The 19,529-nt window shown below is 38.9% G+C and overlaps 2 protein-coding genes across 2 annotated transcripts; one reads left to right on the top strand and one right to left on the bottom strand.

Moving 5' to 3' along the window:
* Positions 1–5,455: 5,455 nt before the first annotated feature.
* On the bottom strand, positions 5,456–12,057 carry zfand5b (zinc finger, AN1-type domain 5b). Its single transcript, XM_044333889.1, has 6 exons — positions 11,822–12,057; positions 8,178–8,362; positions 7,889–8,033; positions 7,647–7,750; positions 7,020–7,148; positions 5,456–6,287 (listed from the first exon to the last, which is right to left on the bottom strand). The coding sequence occupies exons 2-6, from the start codon at positions 8,332–8,334 to the stop codon at positions 6,139–6,141; spliced, it is 684 nt and encodes a 227-aa protein (XP_044189824.1). The 5' UTR covers positions 8,335–8,362; positions 11,822–12,057; the 3' UTR covers positions 5,456–6,138.
* Positions 12,058–14,621: 2,564 nt separating this feature from the next.
* On the top strand, positions 14,622–18,651 carry ccnb1 (cyclin B1). The gene is made up of 9 exons (XM_044334329.1): positions 14,622–14,732; positions 14,994–15,122; positions 15,708–15,821; positions 15,918–16,106; positions 16,212–16,370; positions 16,483–16,719; positions 16,834–16,974; positions 17,378–17,488; positions 17,615–18,651. The coding sequence occupies exons 1-9, from the start codon at positions 14,712–14,714 to the stop codon at positions 17,717–17,719; spliced, it is 1,206 nt and encodes a 401-aa protein (XP_044190264.1). The 5' UTR covers positions 14,622–14,711; the 3' UTR covers positions 17,720–18,651.
* Positions 18,652–19,529: the final 878 nt, after the last annotated feature.

Raw genomic sequence — 19,529 nt, 5'->3', positions numbered from 1 at the left:
GCAAATTTATATGAGGCTATATACAGTATGTGTATATAAATATGTATACCACAAACAGTGGTTGGTGGGGGGAGGGTATGGAGTTATTTCTGTCCTTTCTTCATTTCTTCTTTTTTCTTTTAAAACTGCATTGACTGTTTTTTGGCCACTTGGGGGCTTCAGTTCACAGCATTCACACATCCAGCAGAGCAACATTATTATGCACTTTGAGTCGTGTTTCTGGCCGTGTCTGATGAATGTTATATCTAATATTCACTTATTTTAGCTCTGTTTTGCTCTCCACCAACTCCTCGTCACTATGAGCAAACCTGTTCACATACACATTGTATATATTAATATATATGTGTTGGTCATCTATGTTGATGGATTGTTAGTGGGATGTTTTCCTTTTGCTCCAACTGTTTGTGTTGGCAGTTTTGTATGGTTATATACATATCAATGAAAAGGAAGGTCTATACAACAGTACTGAGTCATGAATCATAAACCACACCATATATTATAACAAGAAAGGTATAATGAAGAAATAGAAAGAGATAAACAGTAATGAGCATAAATAAATAGAGGTACTGTCCATCCATTATTCCATAATTGATCTGTGCATTTAGATTTTTTCTTAGTAATGAATCTACTATGTAGCCTAGAAGCAGTAATTTTCCCAAAACTGCTTACTTGGTCTGACCAGGCCCCAAAACAGTATTACTGCACAGTGATGATGATGATTCATCTAAACATTTCAAAGCATTTTGTGTGGGCTGAAAATAATTAAATGAACAAAATCACTTGGTGTTTAATCAGCTATGTTTTGTGTTCATAATGCCCATGGGTGGTGTGTTATTTTTGCAGTGCTGCAAGAAAGCAGTTCTGTTTACAAAAGCTTGCAAAAACAGCCGATATTGACCACATTTGTGGTCTTGACACGAATTTCTAAACACCTGCATGTCTAAAAAACCGTCAGATCTTTCTAAATCAATATTTCATGCACAGTCACAATGAAAGATGCATGAGCAATTAAAAGTTAATGGATCTGGTCTTGCTGTAATATTACTGCACATCTGTGACAGAATGACACAAGTGGGTATGCGTGTGTGCATGCCTGCGTGTGTTAATGTAATGACTGAAATATTAAAAGATATTCAACTTAAACTTTTCATGGTAAAATTTTGCATGTGTTGCCTTTGACAGCCAGAGCTGTGAATATTAAAAACTGTAAACTTTAATAAGATAATGTAAATACTATCTGTTTACATGTATGACTGCTTCTACACTATAATTGCATTGTACAAACAGCGCTGGTTGCATAATAATACAGAGTTTAATTTATTTATGGTTACCAAACAATTTACAATGTTAAGGCTGAATGATCTTAATTTATATTTTTGTGTTTTTCTTCAAGAGTTCAATAATTTTACACCAACTGCACAATAAGTTTTAGTTTAAATTCATGTTTGGATTTTTGTTCTGTCACACAGGTTAAATGGGATGTTTGTTATGCCACCTAGTGGTTATTCACCAAAAAAAAAAAAAAAAAAAAAGATCCACCAAAAACATCCAACTAACTGTGCATCACTGAATAAATGAGCTGTTCTACAGATTTTGGGAGGTCATATTCATTTGTGCTAAAATGTATTTAAAATTTCTTCTTTATGTTTCTGACAATCATATGCAGTGCAGAGGTGAAAGCTGTGAAACTGAATGATCAGAAAATTATATATGGGATCAAATAAGAGTTAATAAGATTGTTTGTGAAAGTTTGTGAAAACTTGTGAATGTGTAGAAAAGATTTGTGGTTGTAGAAAACAGCTTTTAAATGTGAAAGGGAGGGATTCCATGGTTTTCTACTTAACATTTATAGTCAGATGTTCACAAGAGCATTTGTGTCTTTCTTTGTGTAACCTCCCTGCGGCTGATTCTGACTCTGTGAATGTCAGTGACACTCAGTCAGTCAGTCAGTCCACCACTTTGGTTCAGACTGAAATATCTCAACAACTATTGGATGCGTTGCTATGAAATTTGTGGCAGACAATCATGTCGCCCTCTGGATGAATTATTACCATTTAAGTAGTCCCTTAACTTTTCATCTATTGCCACCATTACATCAAAAAACAGATTTGTTCTTCACCAAATACCAGCAAACACTGATGACATTCCCATCAGCCTCAGTTGTACATCAGCTGCATTCAAATGTTGCTAGAATGCTAACAGGCTAAAGGTAATATGTCACATTTGATAAACAGTATACCTGCTAACCATTAGCATGTTAGCTGTGTCATTCAGAGCATGTTAGCATGCTGAAGTAAGAATTCAGCCCAAAAAACTGCTCTCCCTCAGGACACAGAGCCTCTGCATAGAAATACTGTAATTTTATTCAGCTACAGATTGTTTCTACACATTCACAAACTTGAACTCCTCATGCAGAGTTTACAAAGGGTAACTGTTTCCTGGACATTCTTTCACAAGCTCAAAATCTTACTGACCTTTATCTGAACCCTAATTAAAGCCTTCATCAACATTGTTTTCTTGTGTATACATTTTCTGCTAATAAGTGTGCTGCTCGGTTCCCCTTCAGGGTTTTACTGTACACACATCTACAGTATACACAGGACTGAGGTTGCATGCAAAGGGAAATGGAGGTTCACACAATCTGCGTGCAGTCGTAGTTATTATGCAAAGAGGTGGATAGTGAGTTTACTCAATAGCTTTATTTTTGTAGAATGCAGCACTGGTACTTTTGGTGAATTTCCACTGTAGGAGACTTAACAGTTTTCACTACAGTGACAGCAGCAGCTGCTACTTCGTAGTTTAAGGGTCATAAAATACCACCAGCACACATCTGAAGTAGACACTTGTCACGAGGATCAACTTCATTCAAGTATAACTGTACTACCATGTTTACTAGTTTTCTTTTCTTTAGTGTGACTAACTTTTAACAGCTTGATTTCATTTATATTATTATTCATTATTATTTTAAAAAAATCTGCATAGTGATTTAGTGTTGATGGTGAATAAAATTATTTAACTAACTATGGGAAGAACAAATATGAAATACTTGCTTTTGCGTAATTCATTAATTGAATTTCATCCGGTTTTATAAGTGTGTTCCATTAATTATGTGTTATACCTTCATGTGTTGATAGTTTTTTCCATGTAAACACTGATAAGATGAAAGCTGTGGGTGGTCGGTGTTTACTTCTGTGCTAGTAGTCAGAAGATTATTTGAGGAAGCATTTCTACTATTTCTCGTGGGAGGGGGCTGACTGACAGAGGAACACCATGTGCTTCTCGTGCCGGTGAAAGAGTACACTCCGCACGTGTGTGTGTGTGTATCTAAACATACAGTCATCATGGTGAGGCAGGGTGTCATAACGTGACCCGAGGCCACGCTCTCTCTCTGCAGCAGATCTTGTTTCCACAGCAGAGACACGAGTCACATGGAAGCACAGCGCTGTGCAACATAAACTGACAGACAGCAGCCTGGAAATGTCAGCTGGATGTTGTGCTGAACATCTGAACCTGTGAAGGAGGACGACAGTTCGGTTTATGCATCATTAGAAACTGTGGTTTAATGATGTGACATATGAGTGTGTGTTGTGTATTTGCGTTATGGTATACTGTATGCTTGTGACTGTGTTGGTTTAGACTGCATGTTGTGAAAGTCTTGTTATATAAGCCTGGATTTCTTGATATCATGACTACAACTGCCGCCTCTTATTTGACTATCTGAATTTTTATCTATTTTACATATTCATATTGCAGAATTCGGACAGTGAGATGGAAGCGTGGGTTTTATAAGAAGGTATTGGACATTGAGTTGAGGTGGATATGGACACTAAAGGGATATGTTTTGTGTATTGTTGAATCTTCTTGGAGAAAGATTCAATAAAAAAAGATTTAAGTAAAAAAAATCATCCAAGCACACTATCAAACAAATATGTATTTAAAATTGACTTGACGTGTCTTTTAAAAAAAAAAAATATGATCATTTGTCACCTATGTAAATTTTGTTTGATGTAGATTTGTATAACCACAGTGGTTGATGACTGAACATTAAAGGCGCTCCAGTGGACTCTTCTCGTAAACAAACAAAAGTTATGTTTGCATTATGAGTCACCACAACACATTGTGTGTATCCTTGAGGTCTAACAAAAGTGGTGAGTGTTTCCTTCTTCATAAAACATTTGCAAAGCCAATTTTGAAAAGTATTTTAAATCCTGTATTGTGCCTGCATGAGACAAACAAAACCAGGATCCAAAAAAAAAAAAAAAAAAGAAAAGCTCCATAGTGCTACTGGAGGTCAAACTCCACAGATTACCTTTAATGGCTTAAATCTGCAGTTTTAGTGTGCAGGGTAAGATTTCTCCTCTTTTAGAACATTCAGGAAAACCACAACTTCCAAAACTGCCAGATAAAAGCAGATTGACTAAGTTTTTCCTCAGGGTTGGCTGTTCCACACTTTACAATTCATCACCTTCTTCCAGTTAACAGTAGATATTGTAAAACACCACTACAGTATATGAAGTAGTATATATTATAAAAGAGGTCAACATTCAGGATGATGTTAATCTTCATTTTAGTCTGAACTGGCAGACGGTGGCATATTAAAATGAAGGGTCCAGAATTCTTGATGTTATATTTGTGAACATAATTTATTTACATCATACAATTTATTCTGTATAATTGGAAGATTATGCGCACTGCAGTATATAAATAAAGATGTTTGTACAAACTTGCATAACTAAAGGGTAAAAAAACAAAACACACAGATTAAGCAGCCAGACCGAAAAAAAAAAAAAAAAAAAATCAACGAAATGGAAATTAACCTACGACCACACGTCTCACTAAGTCACTGCTGCACACAACCACTTAACCTCATACGATTTTCAGTCACCAGCCATCAACACATCTACCCCCACAAACACACACACACACACACACACACACACACACGTCTTCGATACACAGTATGCAACAGTCCAACACTCCCAACGTTTGTCAGCTCACATTAAAAATAGAAGAAAACATTCAATAGTGAAGTAAAAGATGAAAATATTAGTGGGGCTAAACCCTTCCAAAGGCAAAAAGTAATACAAGTTTAGGCTACTTGTCATACAACAACACACAGCATACACACTGATTTTCATGAACAAAAAGGAAACAAATGTTAACAGAATCGGAGAAACAGTCAGGTGACCTCAGTGGATGGTTTCAAAGACCTAAAAAAGCAAGACGTTGACGTGCCTGCAATCCAGATCCCAGAACAGAGCGGCTCACAGCATTCAGCCCAAGATAAAGACGTAAACTGTCAAACTACGTTGTGTTTCTCGTGCCACACACACACACACACACACACACACACACACACACACACAAACAAACACACACACACACACACAGCAGGAGGGAAAGAATATGAGCCAGCGAGAAAAGGCTAGCGACAAAGTCTCTTTTTCAAAGTCTCTCTTCAGCAAGATGTCGGAGCTGTGTGTAGTGGGCGGGCCAGAATGGACGAGATTCCGGTGGCACAGAGAAGCATTTCAGGTTGATAAAAACTTTCTAGGACGCAAAGTCAGGAGGGTTTTAACTCTGAACTCACAGAGTTAGGTGGAGGCCAAAAAAAAAGAGAAAAAAGACAAGATATCCACTTTGCTACTCAAGCCAGCAGAGAGCAAGCACGGCTGAGATGGCGCCGTCAGCCAACAGCAGTAACAGTCTGAGAGTTCAAACAGGCCAGAGAGTCCGGGGTCTTTCAAAGCAGAGTTCAAGCAACTTCAGGTGATCACAAAACAGACTGAGTAACCATCAACAGCTTTTTCTACGATGACTTTTTCTTCAGAAATCTCCCTCCGTCACATCAAATAATATAGACCCCCCCCCCCCCTCCCTGCACTCATGCCCTCCCCAACCTCCCATTCACACATTGTTTGTTCAATACCACCTTCCAAAAGTGTTAAACTCACACAAACAAGAATGAAAGCTGAAAATATAAGTTAACTTTCATGCACTGGGAAAAAAGTCCGGACTGTGTAACAAACAAGAAGAAAACAGGTCCTTCAGGAAGAAGGTTGGGCTCAAGTCCTTTTTTTTTTTTTTTTTTATAAGCCGATCACTCCCAGTATTCAAAGTCAAACTGTAGAGTTCTCTTCATATTCTCTGGATCTTGTCAGCGACAACCACAGGGTTCTCTTTGCGAATCTTGGCAGCAGCTTCCGCTTTGTAGTCGTATGGACAGTTGTGCTTGTCGGAGTAACGGTGAAGTCCACAGAACAGATTTCCACAGCGGCAGTCAAAACCTGAAATGCCACAGCAGAGCACAGACCGAGTCAAATCAATAACAAGTGCTAACAACGGTAAAACATTCCTAAGTGTAGACGGCCTGATGCACTGTTGACTCCCTTAAATACTGCACCGTGTGTGTGAAGACAATTCTTCAGGAAAAAGAGTTTTTATGTTGGAGGATATAATAGAATATAAGATCTAGTGAATCATTGCTCCCTGTAAAATAGCCTGACTAACTAATAGAGAAACATATCTGTATTTCAAAGTAAAACACTAAAGACATAAACTTAACTGATGCTTTCTGCTGTGTTTTTTGGCAGGAACTTTCTTGAAAATGTTGTAAAACCCACAAAAAAAAGGAACCTCAACTTCCTGAAAACCTTTAAACCTGAAATCAATAATGAATGAATCAGCATGTACACTCATCTTTGTGCCTTTCTCCGTTTTGGCTCTTTGAAACATGCTTCATTTTTACATCTGCTGCAGAAGAGTGTGATGACAGACTTTTTTTTAAAAATATCAACCATTGCAAGGATTCCACTCTTCACATTCTGCTGTAGACTTTGATGTGTGACAAAAAGCGCAAAAAGCGCTCCTAACACTTGATTACATAAAAACACTCGACCTTGTAAATAACTATACTGCCAAGTTTTAACTGAAACAACTTTCAGTTTTCAGCTTGAACAGGAACAACCCTTTGATCCTGTTTCTACTAACATTAAATCAGTGATCGTGTTGTCTCTTACCTGTAAGGCCAACCTTTTTGCGGCACATAAAGCAACGGTTCTTCTTGGGTTTGGGGGGCTCTGGGGCTTTGGAGTCTTCACTGCCAGCAGTGGAGGGATGGGAGGTCGAAACTGTGGGCTGATTCACCACTGCAGACACAGACCAAAAAAAAAAAACACATATCTCAATAAAGTAGGTGCTGGAACACCTTATAAACCATTTCTCTATCTACAAACCCCCCTTGTGTATTTAATTAGGGAAAATATGCAATTTTATATTCCAACTTCTATCTTCATCTGTTGTGATACAGTAAACTTTATGGAGTTCATACATGAAGTAACTGGATTGGAATGTTTTTGACTAATACAATGAACAGTCTTACTCACTGATTGACAACTTTGTCCTGATTGGTCAAATACAACCCCAGATATTAAAGAAAAAGATAACACAGTAGAAACCAAATTTTGATAATCCTACAGTACAAAGCATGATATCACCCAACTGTAAACATCTGACAGTGAAAACAAAGGCCCAACATCACAAGATTCACATTATTATTATGTAGTGGACTGTTTTACACTGTATCCCAATAAACTGGCTCAGTATATATCCTGTGATAAATAACAGGTCCGTTTTTTAGCACCCACCTGGCTCTGTGAGCTCTACTTTGCTCCCTGATGCTCCTTTCTCCTCACAGGAGAGACTCATCTCAGTCATCTGTTTTGTTACGGCAATGGCTGTTGAAACCCCACTGCAAACAGGAAGAAAATTAGAATATTACAGAATCAGAATATTACAGAAGTGTAAAATGTTTTTAAAAAATGTCAGCTCCCCTTGGAAGCTGCTAATGACTGTCAACAATGTACTCACGACCTGAGTGGATCCTCACCTGAGAGCTTCAGCGGCAGCAGCCTCAGCCGAAGCAGCCTCAGCTGCCACCTCTGCTGCGGCGACTGCAGCAGCTGCAGCATTGTTCAAGGTGGCCTCTAACCTCTGGATGGCAGAAGCCTCAGCTGTGGGGCCGCTGCTGCTGCCTGAGGGAGATAATTTCACCACATGTCAGAGTCAGATGCTGGGGACAAAGGTGCAGCTGCAGACAGAGGTTGGGATTTATTTCCTGTGTGTACGTGGAAACAAAAAAAAAAAAAAAAACCTGTGACAGACACAGCAGGTCTTACCCACAGCACTCAGAGAACTGACTCCTCCATTGTTCTGTCTTGACAGGTGCTCCTTGTGGCACACAGAGCACATGCCATTAGTCCTAGGGTTGCCATAGAAACCACAGCCGGTGGCACAGAGCATAGGAACTGGGCTCTGATTGGTCTCCTGGGCCATAGCGATGTCTGCCGCCTGGTGAGTTGACCTGGAGACACAAACAAAGACACACGCCATTGAGGGTCTGTGTGGCCAATACACAAACAACAAAAACAGACCTGAAAAATTGATAAATAGACCTACAGAATAAATAAAAAGCTTTTCACCATCTTACTAAAATGTAAATGAAACCTCCAGTGGCAGCATTATGGCTAACTGCATAAGTATCTATTTCCGGGGCAGCTTTTTAGTTTCCTTAGTCCACGGGATAATCCGTCACTGCACTTAGTGTTTTAGTTTCCTTACAGTCCAACCTCTGTGAAAACCAGCCTCATACGTATAAACAGACCAGCGTGCACAGATGAATATGTGGGTGGTTCAGTTAGCCGGCAAGCTTCCCCGGATATAGATCCCTTTGCAGTTAGCCATGATGCTGCTACAGGGGGCTAGTTCCTGTGTTTACTTTTGTTGTCAGACACTTTTAATAACAATCTGAGCCTGTCAGTGGCAAAAACAAACAGCGGAGGTACAAAGACAGGCGCAATTGCCCCCAAGGATGACACTGCAATCCATTTTGCGGCTGCCGGCTGAAGTGCTCTTGCTCAGTACTGGACCAATTCCAAAAATTATTATCCCCATTAGTCACTTAGATCCAAAATGATGGGAAAATAGGGTCCAGGTTGACAAATACCAGAATTTCCCTTTGTCTGGCAGAATGCAATTCTTGAAATTGACGTGATGCAATCAGCTAAAGGGATGTTACAGAGTGGACTTTCCTCCCTCACAAAGAGCAAAAGAAACCTGACAACAGCAGAGTTTCATTTTAGCATATCATGAAGTGACTCACAAAATTAACATTAAATCAATGTGTTAACGCCTGAATCAGCCTCTGCTATCTCTACATGTTTAACTTTATCTGTATTTGCAGATTGAAACAAATAATCTGTAAATCACAGTTCAGAACAGTGTAATTTTACCTTTGCTGCTGAGTCTTTCTGCTTCACTAAATCACGCACACCTCTTGTGCAACTCAACAAAATTATTGTTAATGATTATGAGCTGTTGTTAAACCTAACAGGCATCAACACACGCTCACATCTGACTTTGGCTTGTTCACCTGCTGAGCTACTTAATGTAATTAACAGAACATCGTATTCTTATTTGCGCAAAGTCAACAAACAACAATATTACTTTATTTAAGCAAAGTAGTCTAAAATTTTTCAGCTGATGGTTGTGTAGACAACATTTGAAAACTTTGACTTCTTTTGTTTTGTTATATTCCTCAAAGTAAGGTCTTTAAAAAAACCTGTAATGTCATGTTACCAGTATGAGGACTTTAAATCTTATACTACACAGAGTACTAAGATACTATACTAATCTTAGACTATAAAAGCTCCTGCACACCTTCCCCTACACCTTAGACCTGTAGGGGAAGGTTTACAAACCAAGATGTTTAGCCAGTATTGATATAATTAGTGCTTTTTCCAAATTAGAACACAGCATGTGACTCGTCTCTTCTCCAGGAAGTTACTCAAGTTGACATGAACTTGCATCATCCTCTTAATTACCTGTATTTAGAAGGAACTTGTGAGGATACCACTTGAGGGGCCAGAGACTGGTTTTAGTCATTTGAGAAACATGAGGGTAGTATTCACAAAAACAAAATTCAAGTTTCCGGTAAAATGCATCAGAGGTTCACTCTGATAAACACAGTCATCACTGCAATCTGTTCCCTTCACGTGTGTGTGTGTGTGTGTGTGTGTGTGCCTGCAGACTGCAGTGCTCACATGGACTAGTGTATGATGGCTTTGCTCTGTCACAGGAGTGCAATGTGACACAGTGATCTCAAAGGCTCACACACACACGCGTGCTACCTCAATACAGTAAGACTGGGAACACATCTATTTATAGGTAACCTCGAGAGTCCTAGTTGGAGGAGGAGAACGCACACAAGACTTGTTCATTTCATCAATTTCTGCTTTATTTAAAACAGCATTGTGCTGAATCAAAGCCCAACATTTTGACTTAAGCCTTCATCAGGAGGAACAGGAATACTGGGTTGAAAACCACTTTTTTTTTTTTTTTTACATTTGTAAACATTACAAGGCGTCCTATAGGATAATCACATCATTTGGTAATCAAACTATCATCTGTGTCACCTGCATTGCCACCTGTGTTTGCTTTACACATTATGACACCATCTTGTGGTTAAATTAAAACATCAATCCAGCCAAAAGAACAATACAAAAATATAATTGCAATATAATTTCCAACAAATGCCATCAGAACTAAATAATAAGAGTTAAATTTAGCTTCTAAGGAAACCCAAGGAGTCCTTCAAACTGAGTGGGTATGATGCCACATTTTGTATAGAAGCTGTTCAGTTGTCAAAGATACAATCAGCTTTCTTACCCAAGAGAAGAACATGTGATAAAGACAGAGGCTGCCCAACCCCACACATAGTTTAGACTAGTGGGGCAGATTCTGATATGGGCACAAAAATCAGCACAACACCTGTAGATCGCATACAGAGCAGAGTATGCTTATCAGCGAGAAAAAAAAGCCAAAAATCAGCCTCTGGCCCCAAGTTGTTGTCAAGCATTGCCCCGAGGCTCAATAACATACATAAATTTCTAGTCAGATATCCTAAGTTGGGGTTGTTTTAAGCAGTCATTGTCGGTTGCAGTCCCTGACAAACACCGGGCCACAGCCGTGTCGCTTCTCCACAAATCCACTGAGTCATGCTAGCAAGCTAATGGCTGCTGCTAAACATCTTCTCTGTTAAATGAGCTAACTTCAGGTTACATGGCACCGGGCAGCATGGACACCAACCTATGTGCATCGAGTTATAAAACTTCAAGTTAAAAGAAAGCCATACAATATACATAGTTTGGGTCCACTTGCTCGTGTGCTAACGTTACTTAGCCACAATAAACCGTGTGAGCAGATTCTCGTGATCTAGCTAATGTTAGCATATGCTAACAAGGAAACTGTTCTTTGTTTTTGTTCCCAGCACAGACGAACTGTGTATCTTCACAGCAAAATAATAACACAATGTCTTTGAGAGTATTACCATATGAAATAATTGCACGAACCAGGACGGTTAAAAAGACACATCGAGAAATCTGAATAAAAGCTCACAAGATAACTTGAGCAAGTCTTCAGATGCTAGTAGATTAACGTCGGCCTAATTAAAGAGAGAACGTTTTTATTTTTGTTATAGGACGGCGAAGAAAATGGAGTAAAACCTATTTAAGTCATTGTTAGATTGAGAAGCTGTTGTGAATTTTATTTAACGTAACGTTACATCACTCGCAGGCGATAAAAAGTTTAGGTCGACACGTGTTAACATTTCTTTAATCCTCGGTATCTGATTAAAGCCAATTTTCCATTTAGTTAGCTACGTCGAGGCTAATCACTTTATCTAAGATTAAATACGACTTTATGTTTGTGTTCACTTCAGAAAACCTCCAAAACAACCACTCATGCTAGCTGTAAGTTAACTTACCGTCTGTGTCAGATAAACGTTGGTTCTTTGTGGAAACTTTTTTTTTTTTTGGACTGACGGAATATCTATGTTTATCTTGGAGCTAACTAACTAGGGCCGTCTAGGTAAGTCGTCGTCTATGCCTTTCTTTTCGGTCTTCTTCCCTAGATGTAGACTTCTCTCTGCCTGGTAGTGTTGCTGGCTGATATCGGTGACGTCTTACTGTCGCTGATTTGTGGTGGCATCTGTTTTGTTTTACTTGCGGCGTTTGCGCATGCGTTTGCGTCCTCTCTTTTTCCGGCGGACGTCACGGAAAATCGTGATGCTCTGATTGGGAGGCAGAAGTGTTGGAGTGCAGCCACTAAATATTTCAGGCTATTATTACAGAACATTAAACCTGCTTTCTTCTACCAGGTACACAGACCATAGCTTCATTGCATAGTTAAAAACAAATATACATGCAATCAGCTGTCTGTGAAAACAGTAAAGCAAGTTGAAGAAGATATGGTGCCTTCAGTGCTCCTCGTAAGCTCCAGTATCCCTATACCTTCACTATTCAGCCAAGAGTGGTACTTACTTCACTCCATCTACCCATGCTGTTTGTTCTTGTTTGTTACCACCTTAATGTATTTTTAGGAATCTTGTATTTTTAGTAGTTAAGTTTCTTTAAATCGTTTATTCTACAAGTGCACTGTTTCTGGTCTGGGAGAAATGGAATTTCATTTCAATGTATGTGAGTACTGAGAAATAACAATAAAGTAATCTTGAATCTTGAATCTCGTTCTACCACCTGTATCTTCCCATGCTATCGCTCAATGAAATTAGCAGTCCTCAAAATATGGGACGACCATACATGGATGGGTTACTGAATAGGCCAGGCACAGATCCAAAGAGTTAGGGGGCACAGCTGTTTGAAGTGACTGTTATTACCATCTCTTCTTGGAAAGTCACAGGGCCCAGGCACAAGATTTACCAATCCATTCCCTCAGTTTGGCTTTCCATTGGCACAGATTTACACATTAATATTTTCCTACCACATGACCCCTAGGGAGGCTCCATAATTTTTCCCTAATTTTTTTAATGTTTTATTTACATACGGACAAGTAGCATGGACCAATGCCATATACCTACACCCAAAGGACCACAATGGAAATGAGCTCACGAGCTTTATTGTGTTTTATCCCTCTGACAAATACTGTACAAAGATATGATTTCACCAGGATGCCTCCTGGTTGAGGCTGTTCATATTTATTTATTTATATATGCCATATATATATATATATATATATATATATATATATTTGTCAGTAAAGAATTTCAATCAATCAATCAAGCAAGCATTTGTAGCTTATATTTGGCTATTTCAGTCTCTATATGAACCTTTATATAAATAAGACACAAAACTCAGTCAGAAAAACACATAGAAAACAGCACAAAATACAAACAATGCATGAAACACAAACTAAATTAGCATAAAACAATGCCAAGCACCAGATCATTCACAAATGATGGATCCAGTTTCAAACTGAGTTTAAAATCCCATTCATGATCCTTTTGAGCTCTGTGGGTAAGGAGTTCCACGTATTGATCCCTGGACAGAAAATACAGCTTCAAGTGCATACTTGATGCTAAAATAAAATTAGTAGAGCAATTTGAAGATATGTTGAGGAAAATATAGCCTGCATCACAGGTGTCCTTTGATGATTACCTGAAATATTTTATATAGTTTGCGATAGAAGTTTGTATGATGTCTGTGAGAGGTGTGTCAGTGTGGATCTGCCGTGGCAGGAAGGTTTGGCAATGATTTGAACAGTGCCTCTTCATCTCCAGCAAATAATTTCAACCAACAACTGACCTGTAGAGTTAAGTTAACCTGCAAAATACTATGTTGTGTTGTTGTGGTACCCTAGTAGTTAGGAGAGGGTGTCTTTTACCTATTTGCCCCCTTTACTTGCAATTTCCTAGCAATTTCCCACTGACAGATTGTTTATTAATTATCATCAAATCTTTTATTGCAGATTACTTGCATTAAAACCATTGTCAAAAATCCATAATCTAAAAAACTAAACCTAAAAGGGAAGAAAGAAAGTCACTGGGTATACGGAAAGGCTATACATTCTATAAGGCAGCAGACTGCATAAAGAAGTTGATTAATAGGAATGCAAAGCCCTTTTCTGACCTTTCTAGTTGTTTTTCAAAAATGCTCACATCACATCATATGATGTATACAGTATTTTATCAATAGCTTTGTGTTGATATATCATTATAATTCACACGAGGGTATGAGCTTGCCAATTTAAAACACACGACAAGAAAATAATCAGTGCAGTATGCGTGAACAAATCAGGGATAGGACTTCCATATTTTTGCTGTAATTTTTCTCAAACAAAGTTGAGACAGAGAATAAGAACGCATGTATGTGTTTCTGTTTTTAATGCTGTAGTACTTTAAGTTTCACTGTGAATAAAAGGTGCGGTACAAATTAAAAGCATTATTATTAATAGTAGTGGTAGTAGATTACCCCTGTTTACTGACAGCGCTGCTTGTAATCTAAGCTTTATCAGAAGATGTTGAGCATTGAGCATGTAAACGTGTCGTCTACAAGAAAAAAAACGATTAAAAAGCATGAACAGTAGACTTTATAGAAAATGTGATAAATAATAATACGCAGTACGTCACAGGAAAAGGAAGTGGACAGAAAAAAAACTTCACGTCATGTGACCACTGGTTGCCCGGAGAACGCATTTGAAACAGATGCGCTCGACCAATCAGGTGCTCTGCGACTTCAGAGCTCAGCGAATCAGCTTGTAGCGAGCGAGGATTTAAACAGAGACGCTGAACCTTAAAACTACACCGCATCGTTCTCCATTACTAGTCACTGAATCTTTGTTGGTGCAACGCACATTTCGAAATGGCTCTACGAGTAACCAGAGTAAGTGCTTTAAGCTTTATTTTATTTATTCTCTAATTACTTATAACCAGAGAAAGCGTCTTGAGGGAAAATGTTTTCTTTTAAAACGTCTATTTATGAATACTTTGAATGTTATATGCTCTCGTGCGTCGCTGTCGGTCTGTTCTCGTGCAGCTATTCTATGATTCTACTAAAGACCCAGATTGAACTATTGTGTACATAACATGCAACATAACTTGACTGCCTCTTTTTGTTTGTTTATTTGTGTCTATTTTTTTGCAGAACCGCTTGGCTTCTACCAGGAATGACCTCGGTGGAAAGGCCTGCTCGGTGACTGGGCCTACAATGAAGCCCCGAGCGGCGCTGGGTGAAATCGGAAACATCGCAATTAACAAAGAACCACAAAAAAAGGTACAAATGTTAATAACAATCTCTCGCGACCTCACCAAACTCCATCGATGGAAAGTGAAAAATCACGCCTGTTATCTACGATTCCGTTTGTAGAAGCTTAATGCAAACTCATTAACGTTATAAGACCATATGCATGCAAAATCCTATACCCATGATCTTAAAAATGTCCCCCTCACCTCACCCCACCCCACCCAGGCTTGTTTGTTCACTGACCTGAAAGAGTTTGCATTGTATGTTGGATTTTCATGTCTTATCTGCCAAATAACTAACGTTAGTAGCTGGTCTCAGTGAAGGCCTAAATGTAATGGCTAACTAACAAAATGAAAGTGCTCTAAAGCACAGTTAAGTAGAGGTGCAACTAACAACTCTGGTTATATATTCATCCACTGATTCTCCATTTAGTCTCAAATGTTAAATTGTTTATAGTTGAAGTTTACAGTATTTCACTATTCTGTTTTCATAGGGGGAAATCAGCAAATCCTCCACATTTGAACTTATACTATGAAATCTTGCAGGTTATTGTCTGATCACTTTGACTCTCTTGTGACTTCACTAATCTTTTTTTTTTCTTTTTTTTTAATAAAGAACATCAAGACAGAGGCTATTAAAAAGCCCAAAGTCACCACCAAAGTTGAAAAGGTTGTTGAAAAGCCAAAACCAGAAAATGTTGTTCCAGTTAAACCTGAGCCAGAGGTGCAGGTGAGTTATATGCCAGCAGCTATTTGAGATATAAATGACTGCCGGGTGTGGCGCTGCTGTTTGTCTGACCTCTTGTTGGGATTTATACTGTTCCAGGTTCCACCTGAACCAGCATCCCCCACTCCAATGGAGACTTCTGGTTGCGAGCCTGCCGACTTATGTCAAGCATTTTCAGATGTCATTCTTCACACAGCTATCAGGGATGTGGATGCAGATGACTATGACAACCCTATGCTCTGCAGTGAATATGTAAAGGACATCTACAAGTATCTCCGACAGCTTGAGGTGAGCAAAATAACTTTCAGATGAGATTTCTTTGACTAAAACTGTTTTTTTTTTTTTTTTTTTTCTTTTAAATTAGCTTGTAACTGAGTTTCTTGTGCTCCTCAGGTTGAGCAGAATGTCAGACCCACTTATCTGCAGGGTCAGGAGGTGACTGGTAACATGCGGGCCATTCTCATTGACTGGCTAGTGCAAGTGAACCTGAAGTTCCGTCTACTGCAGGAGACCATGTACATGACTGTGGGAATAATTGACCGCTTTCTTCAGGTGAGCAATTGGCTTAAGGATGGCTGCAGCTTCTGATATGGCAAAGTCGTGACCCTCTTTGACATGCTGCACACTAGTTTCTAAAATCTGCATGTGCTTGCACTTCCAACAGGATCACCCAGTCCCCAAGAAGCAGCTGCAGCTTGTCGGTGTGACCGCCATGTTCCTTGCATCCAAATACGAGGAGATGTATCCACCAGAGATCTCAGACTTCGCCTATGTGACGGACAAGGCCTATACCACTGCCCAGATCAGAGACATGGAGATGACAATCCTGCGGGTGCTCAAGTTCAAACTGGGCCGCCCTCTCCCCCTCCAGTTCCTCAGAAGGGCTTCAAAGATTTACGAGGTTTGAAGCAGCATCCAAGTCCAGTTTAAACTAGATTCAATGACTTGTTTTTTTTTTTTTTTTTTTTTTTTTTACCACCCACTAACATCTACTTCTAACTTGTCTCCCCCTCAGGTGACTGCAGAGCAGCACACCCTGGCAAAATACCTCCTGGAGCTCACCATGGTCGACTATGAGATGGTTCATTTGCCACCTTCCATGTTGGCGAGTGCTGCTCTAGCTCTTACCCTGAAGATCTTGGATGCTGGAGAATGGGTGTGTTTTTGTTTTTGTTTTTTTTTTTTTTGTTAAAGTGCCCAAGATTTCTTCTATTCCAAACAATTATAGCTTGACACTGGGTTTTTGAGGCCACTTAAGTGCATTAACAAACCTCTTGTCAAGGATTAAGTAAATTCTGACAAGATACAAAGTCACATTAGGTTTTCTTGTCAGCACTCTTTGGACTAACCAAAAAGACCCTTCCTAACTGCCCCAAACAGATCTGGTATTTCCATCATGCATTTTCTTTAGCACACACGATACAGTAGATGTGCAATAAGCTGTTGGCCTTTAGTTGGTCCTAAATTTGGGTTATTAATAAAATGATGACTCTAAATCTGAGCTGCTCTAAGATCATGGTAGGAAAAACTCTTGACATGTTTCTGAAATGTCTCCTCAGGATGTGACATTGCAGCACTACATGGACTACACAGCAGAGAGTTTGATTCCTGTGATGGCACACATTGCCAAGAATGTTGTGAAGGTGAATGATGGGCAGACAAAGCATATGGTAAGTTGTTGACAAACCTTTCTGTGATTTCTCTGAACTCCAACCAGACAGCAACCTAATTAACTGGTTAAATGGGGAATCTGTAGATGGGCACACAACTGACACTTGTGATATCTTCTCTTACAGGCTATCAAAGGCAAATACTCCACTTCAAAGCAGATGAGGATTGCCACCATCTCACAGCTCAAATCTTCAGTGGTGAGGGATCTTGCAAAGCAGCTCACCCAGTGAGATGACCATGTTTGGCACAATGTGCTGATTTGTACAGTTGAACTAACTTTTAACATGACGATCATTGCGCTGATCCTGAGGATGAGTCAGCGGTTTGTTTTTTACAGATCTTGTATCTTACTGGCCCTCTTCAAAGCATGCTACATGTTCATCTTTCTAAATTTCTTGCTATCCATAGTCAGGCTGCAACTATTCATGTTAATCAGTTGGTCTATAAAATGGTGTAACATAACTGTTTCCAAGAGCCCAAGATGACATCTTCAAGTGTCTTGTGTAGATATTCAGTTACTATCATAGACTAAAGACACCAGCAAATATTCACATTTGAGAAGCTGGTATTCAGAATTTGTACACTCAAATGACTCAATCTATCAAAATTGGCATTTAGTTATTGATTGATCATTGCAGCTTTAACCTATGATTTTAAATCTAAAATTGATCCCTTAGACCTCACAGCCTGTTCATTATCATGGGGTGAATGGCAGTTCAGTCTTATCAAGTTATTGCATAAGTTCATTTGGATACCAATGACTACTGTAATGCAACCCAAAGCACTCTTTTCACATGGGATGTTTGCAATATGATGCACTACATATTGTTTGACTTTTTTCTTTTTTGGGTTAGAGCATCATTGAACACAATATTTGAATATTCTACACAAGTTGCTATGGATTGTAAGTCAAACATGTCTCACATTTGTTTAATAGCTTAACTGCTGCTAAGCTGTTGCAAATTTAAAACTTGTAGCATGCTTTAAAAGTGGGTCAGCCATGTAAAGGGTCCAGTGAGGTCCAATGGGGCCTTTTAGCCATTTTTAAATGGGATTGTTTTCTTAATGTGCGTGTGTGGCAGTGAATGTGTAAAATGTACAGCAATACTTTTAAATGGTTTTTACATTCTTAAAGCCTTTATTAAATGGTCTTGACCAGAAACTTGCTCCCTGTCATACTTTTGATCACCACTAGAGATTGCTATAAGACTAAAGTTTACTTGGGCTTCCAGTTCTCTGCACAATGTGTCAGTTTGGGCATCTGCAAACGCATTGACGCTGTGAGCAGTTAGTCATTTCAGAGGGAGGACTCCCACAGTCTAGTCTTAATCACACATACTTAATGTTTAGTACAATGCATCACACTGAACTGCTCAGTCAGGCTGGTACAGTATAGATGTTCAGTACAGACTTAAAAAAAAAAAAAAAAACTTTTGGTTCCCCCTTCACACATGAAGCTTGTCTTTGTATTGTACATATGGAAAAGGCAACCTTGCTCAAACTGCCAGGCTTTTAAAATGTCACTTGTCTGAACTTGAGCAAGGTCAGGTAAGTTTTAATGGTTTTGACTGAAGTGGTGGCTCCAAATGTTCTCAAACCGGTCAGTGTAGTGCGTTACATATTTTACTGTCTAAGTGTTGCAAACCTAAATGTTAAGAATTTGTTAAATCTTCCACTAAACAGACAGATTCACTTTTTTTTTTTTTAAGTGTCCTTAACAATATTCAGGTGCTCACAAATATACAGGGTTTATCTTGTAAATGTTCCTCTTGTTCATACTGACCTTCTGAAGATAACCTCTGTAATGTGCTTTGAATGTAGAGAAGAACTAGACTGGTATGTCAGCCAAGAAGTTGCTGTACATAAATGCCAAAAATGTTTGGTCTTTATTACATAGTTACAGAAGATTTGTAATAGGGCGTTGTGTGCAATGTTGCAAAGCAATAAGTCCTTTTCATAGCAACATGAGATTTACTAATAACAATGGCTCTGTATTTAGGTATCCCCATAAAGCAACACCACAAAGTGACATATTCACTC

This window comes from Thunnus albacares, chromosome 18 (genome assembly GCF_914725855.1).
Source record: "Thunnus albacares chromosome 18, fThuAlb1.1, whole genome shotgun sequence".
Taxonomy (NCBI): domain Eukaryota; kingdom Metazoa; phylum Chordata; class Actinopteri; order Scombriformes; family Scombridae; genus Thunnus; species Thunnus albacares.
Note: the sequence above shows the minus strand (reverse complement) of the source record. Positions and strands in the feature narration are given on the sequence as shown.

Coding starts and splice junctions, on each gene's coding strand:
- zfand5b (XM_044333889.1), bottom strand. CDS start 8,334: ATGGCCCAGGAGACCAATCAGAGCCCAGTTCCTATGCTCTGTGCCACC. Junction 7,149..7,646: donor AGTAGAGCTCACAGAGCCAG/GTGGGTGCTAAA, acceptor CTGTGTCTGCAG/TGGTGAATCAGCCCACAGTT. Junction 6,288..7,019: donor CAAAAAGGTTGGCCTTACAG/GTAAGAGACAAC, acceptor GTGGCATTTCAG/GTTTTGACTGCCGCTGTGGA.
- ccnb1 (XM_044334329.1), top strand. CDS start 14,712: ATGGCTCTACGAGTAACCAGA. Junction 15,123..15,707: donor ACAAAGAACCACAAAAAAAG/GTACAAATGTTA, acceptor TTTTTAATAAAG/AACATCAAGACAGAGGCTAT. Junction 16,371..16,482: donor TAATTGACCGCTTTCTTCAG/GTGAGCAATTGG, acceptor CACTTCCAACAG/GATCACCCAGTCCCCAAGAA.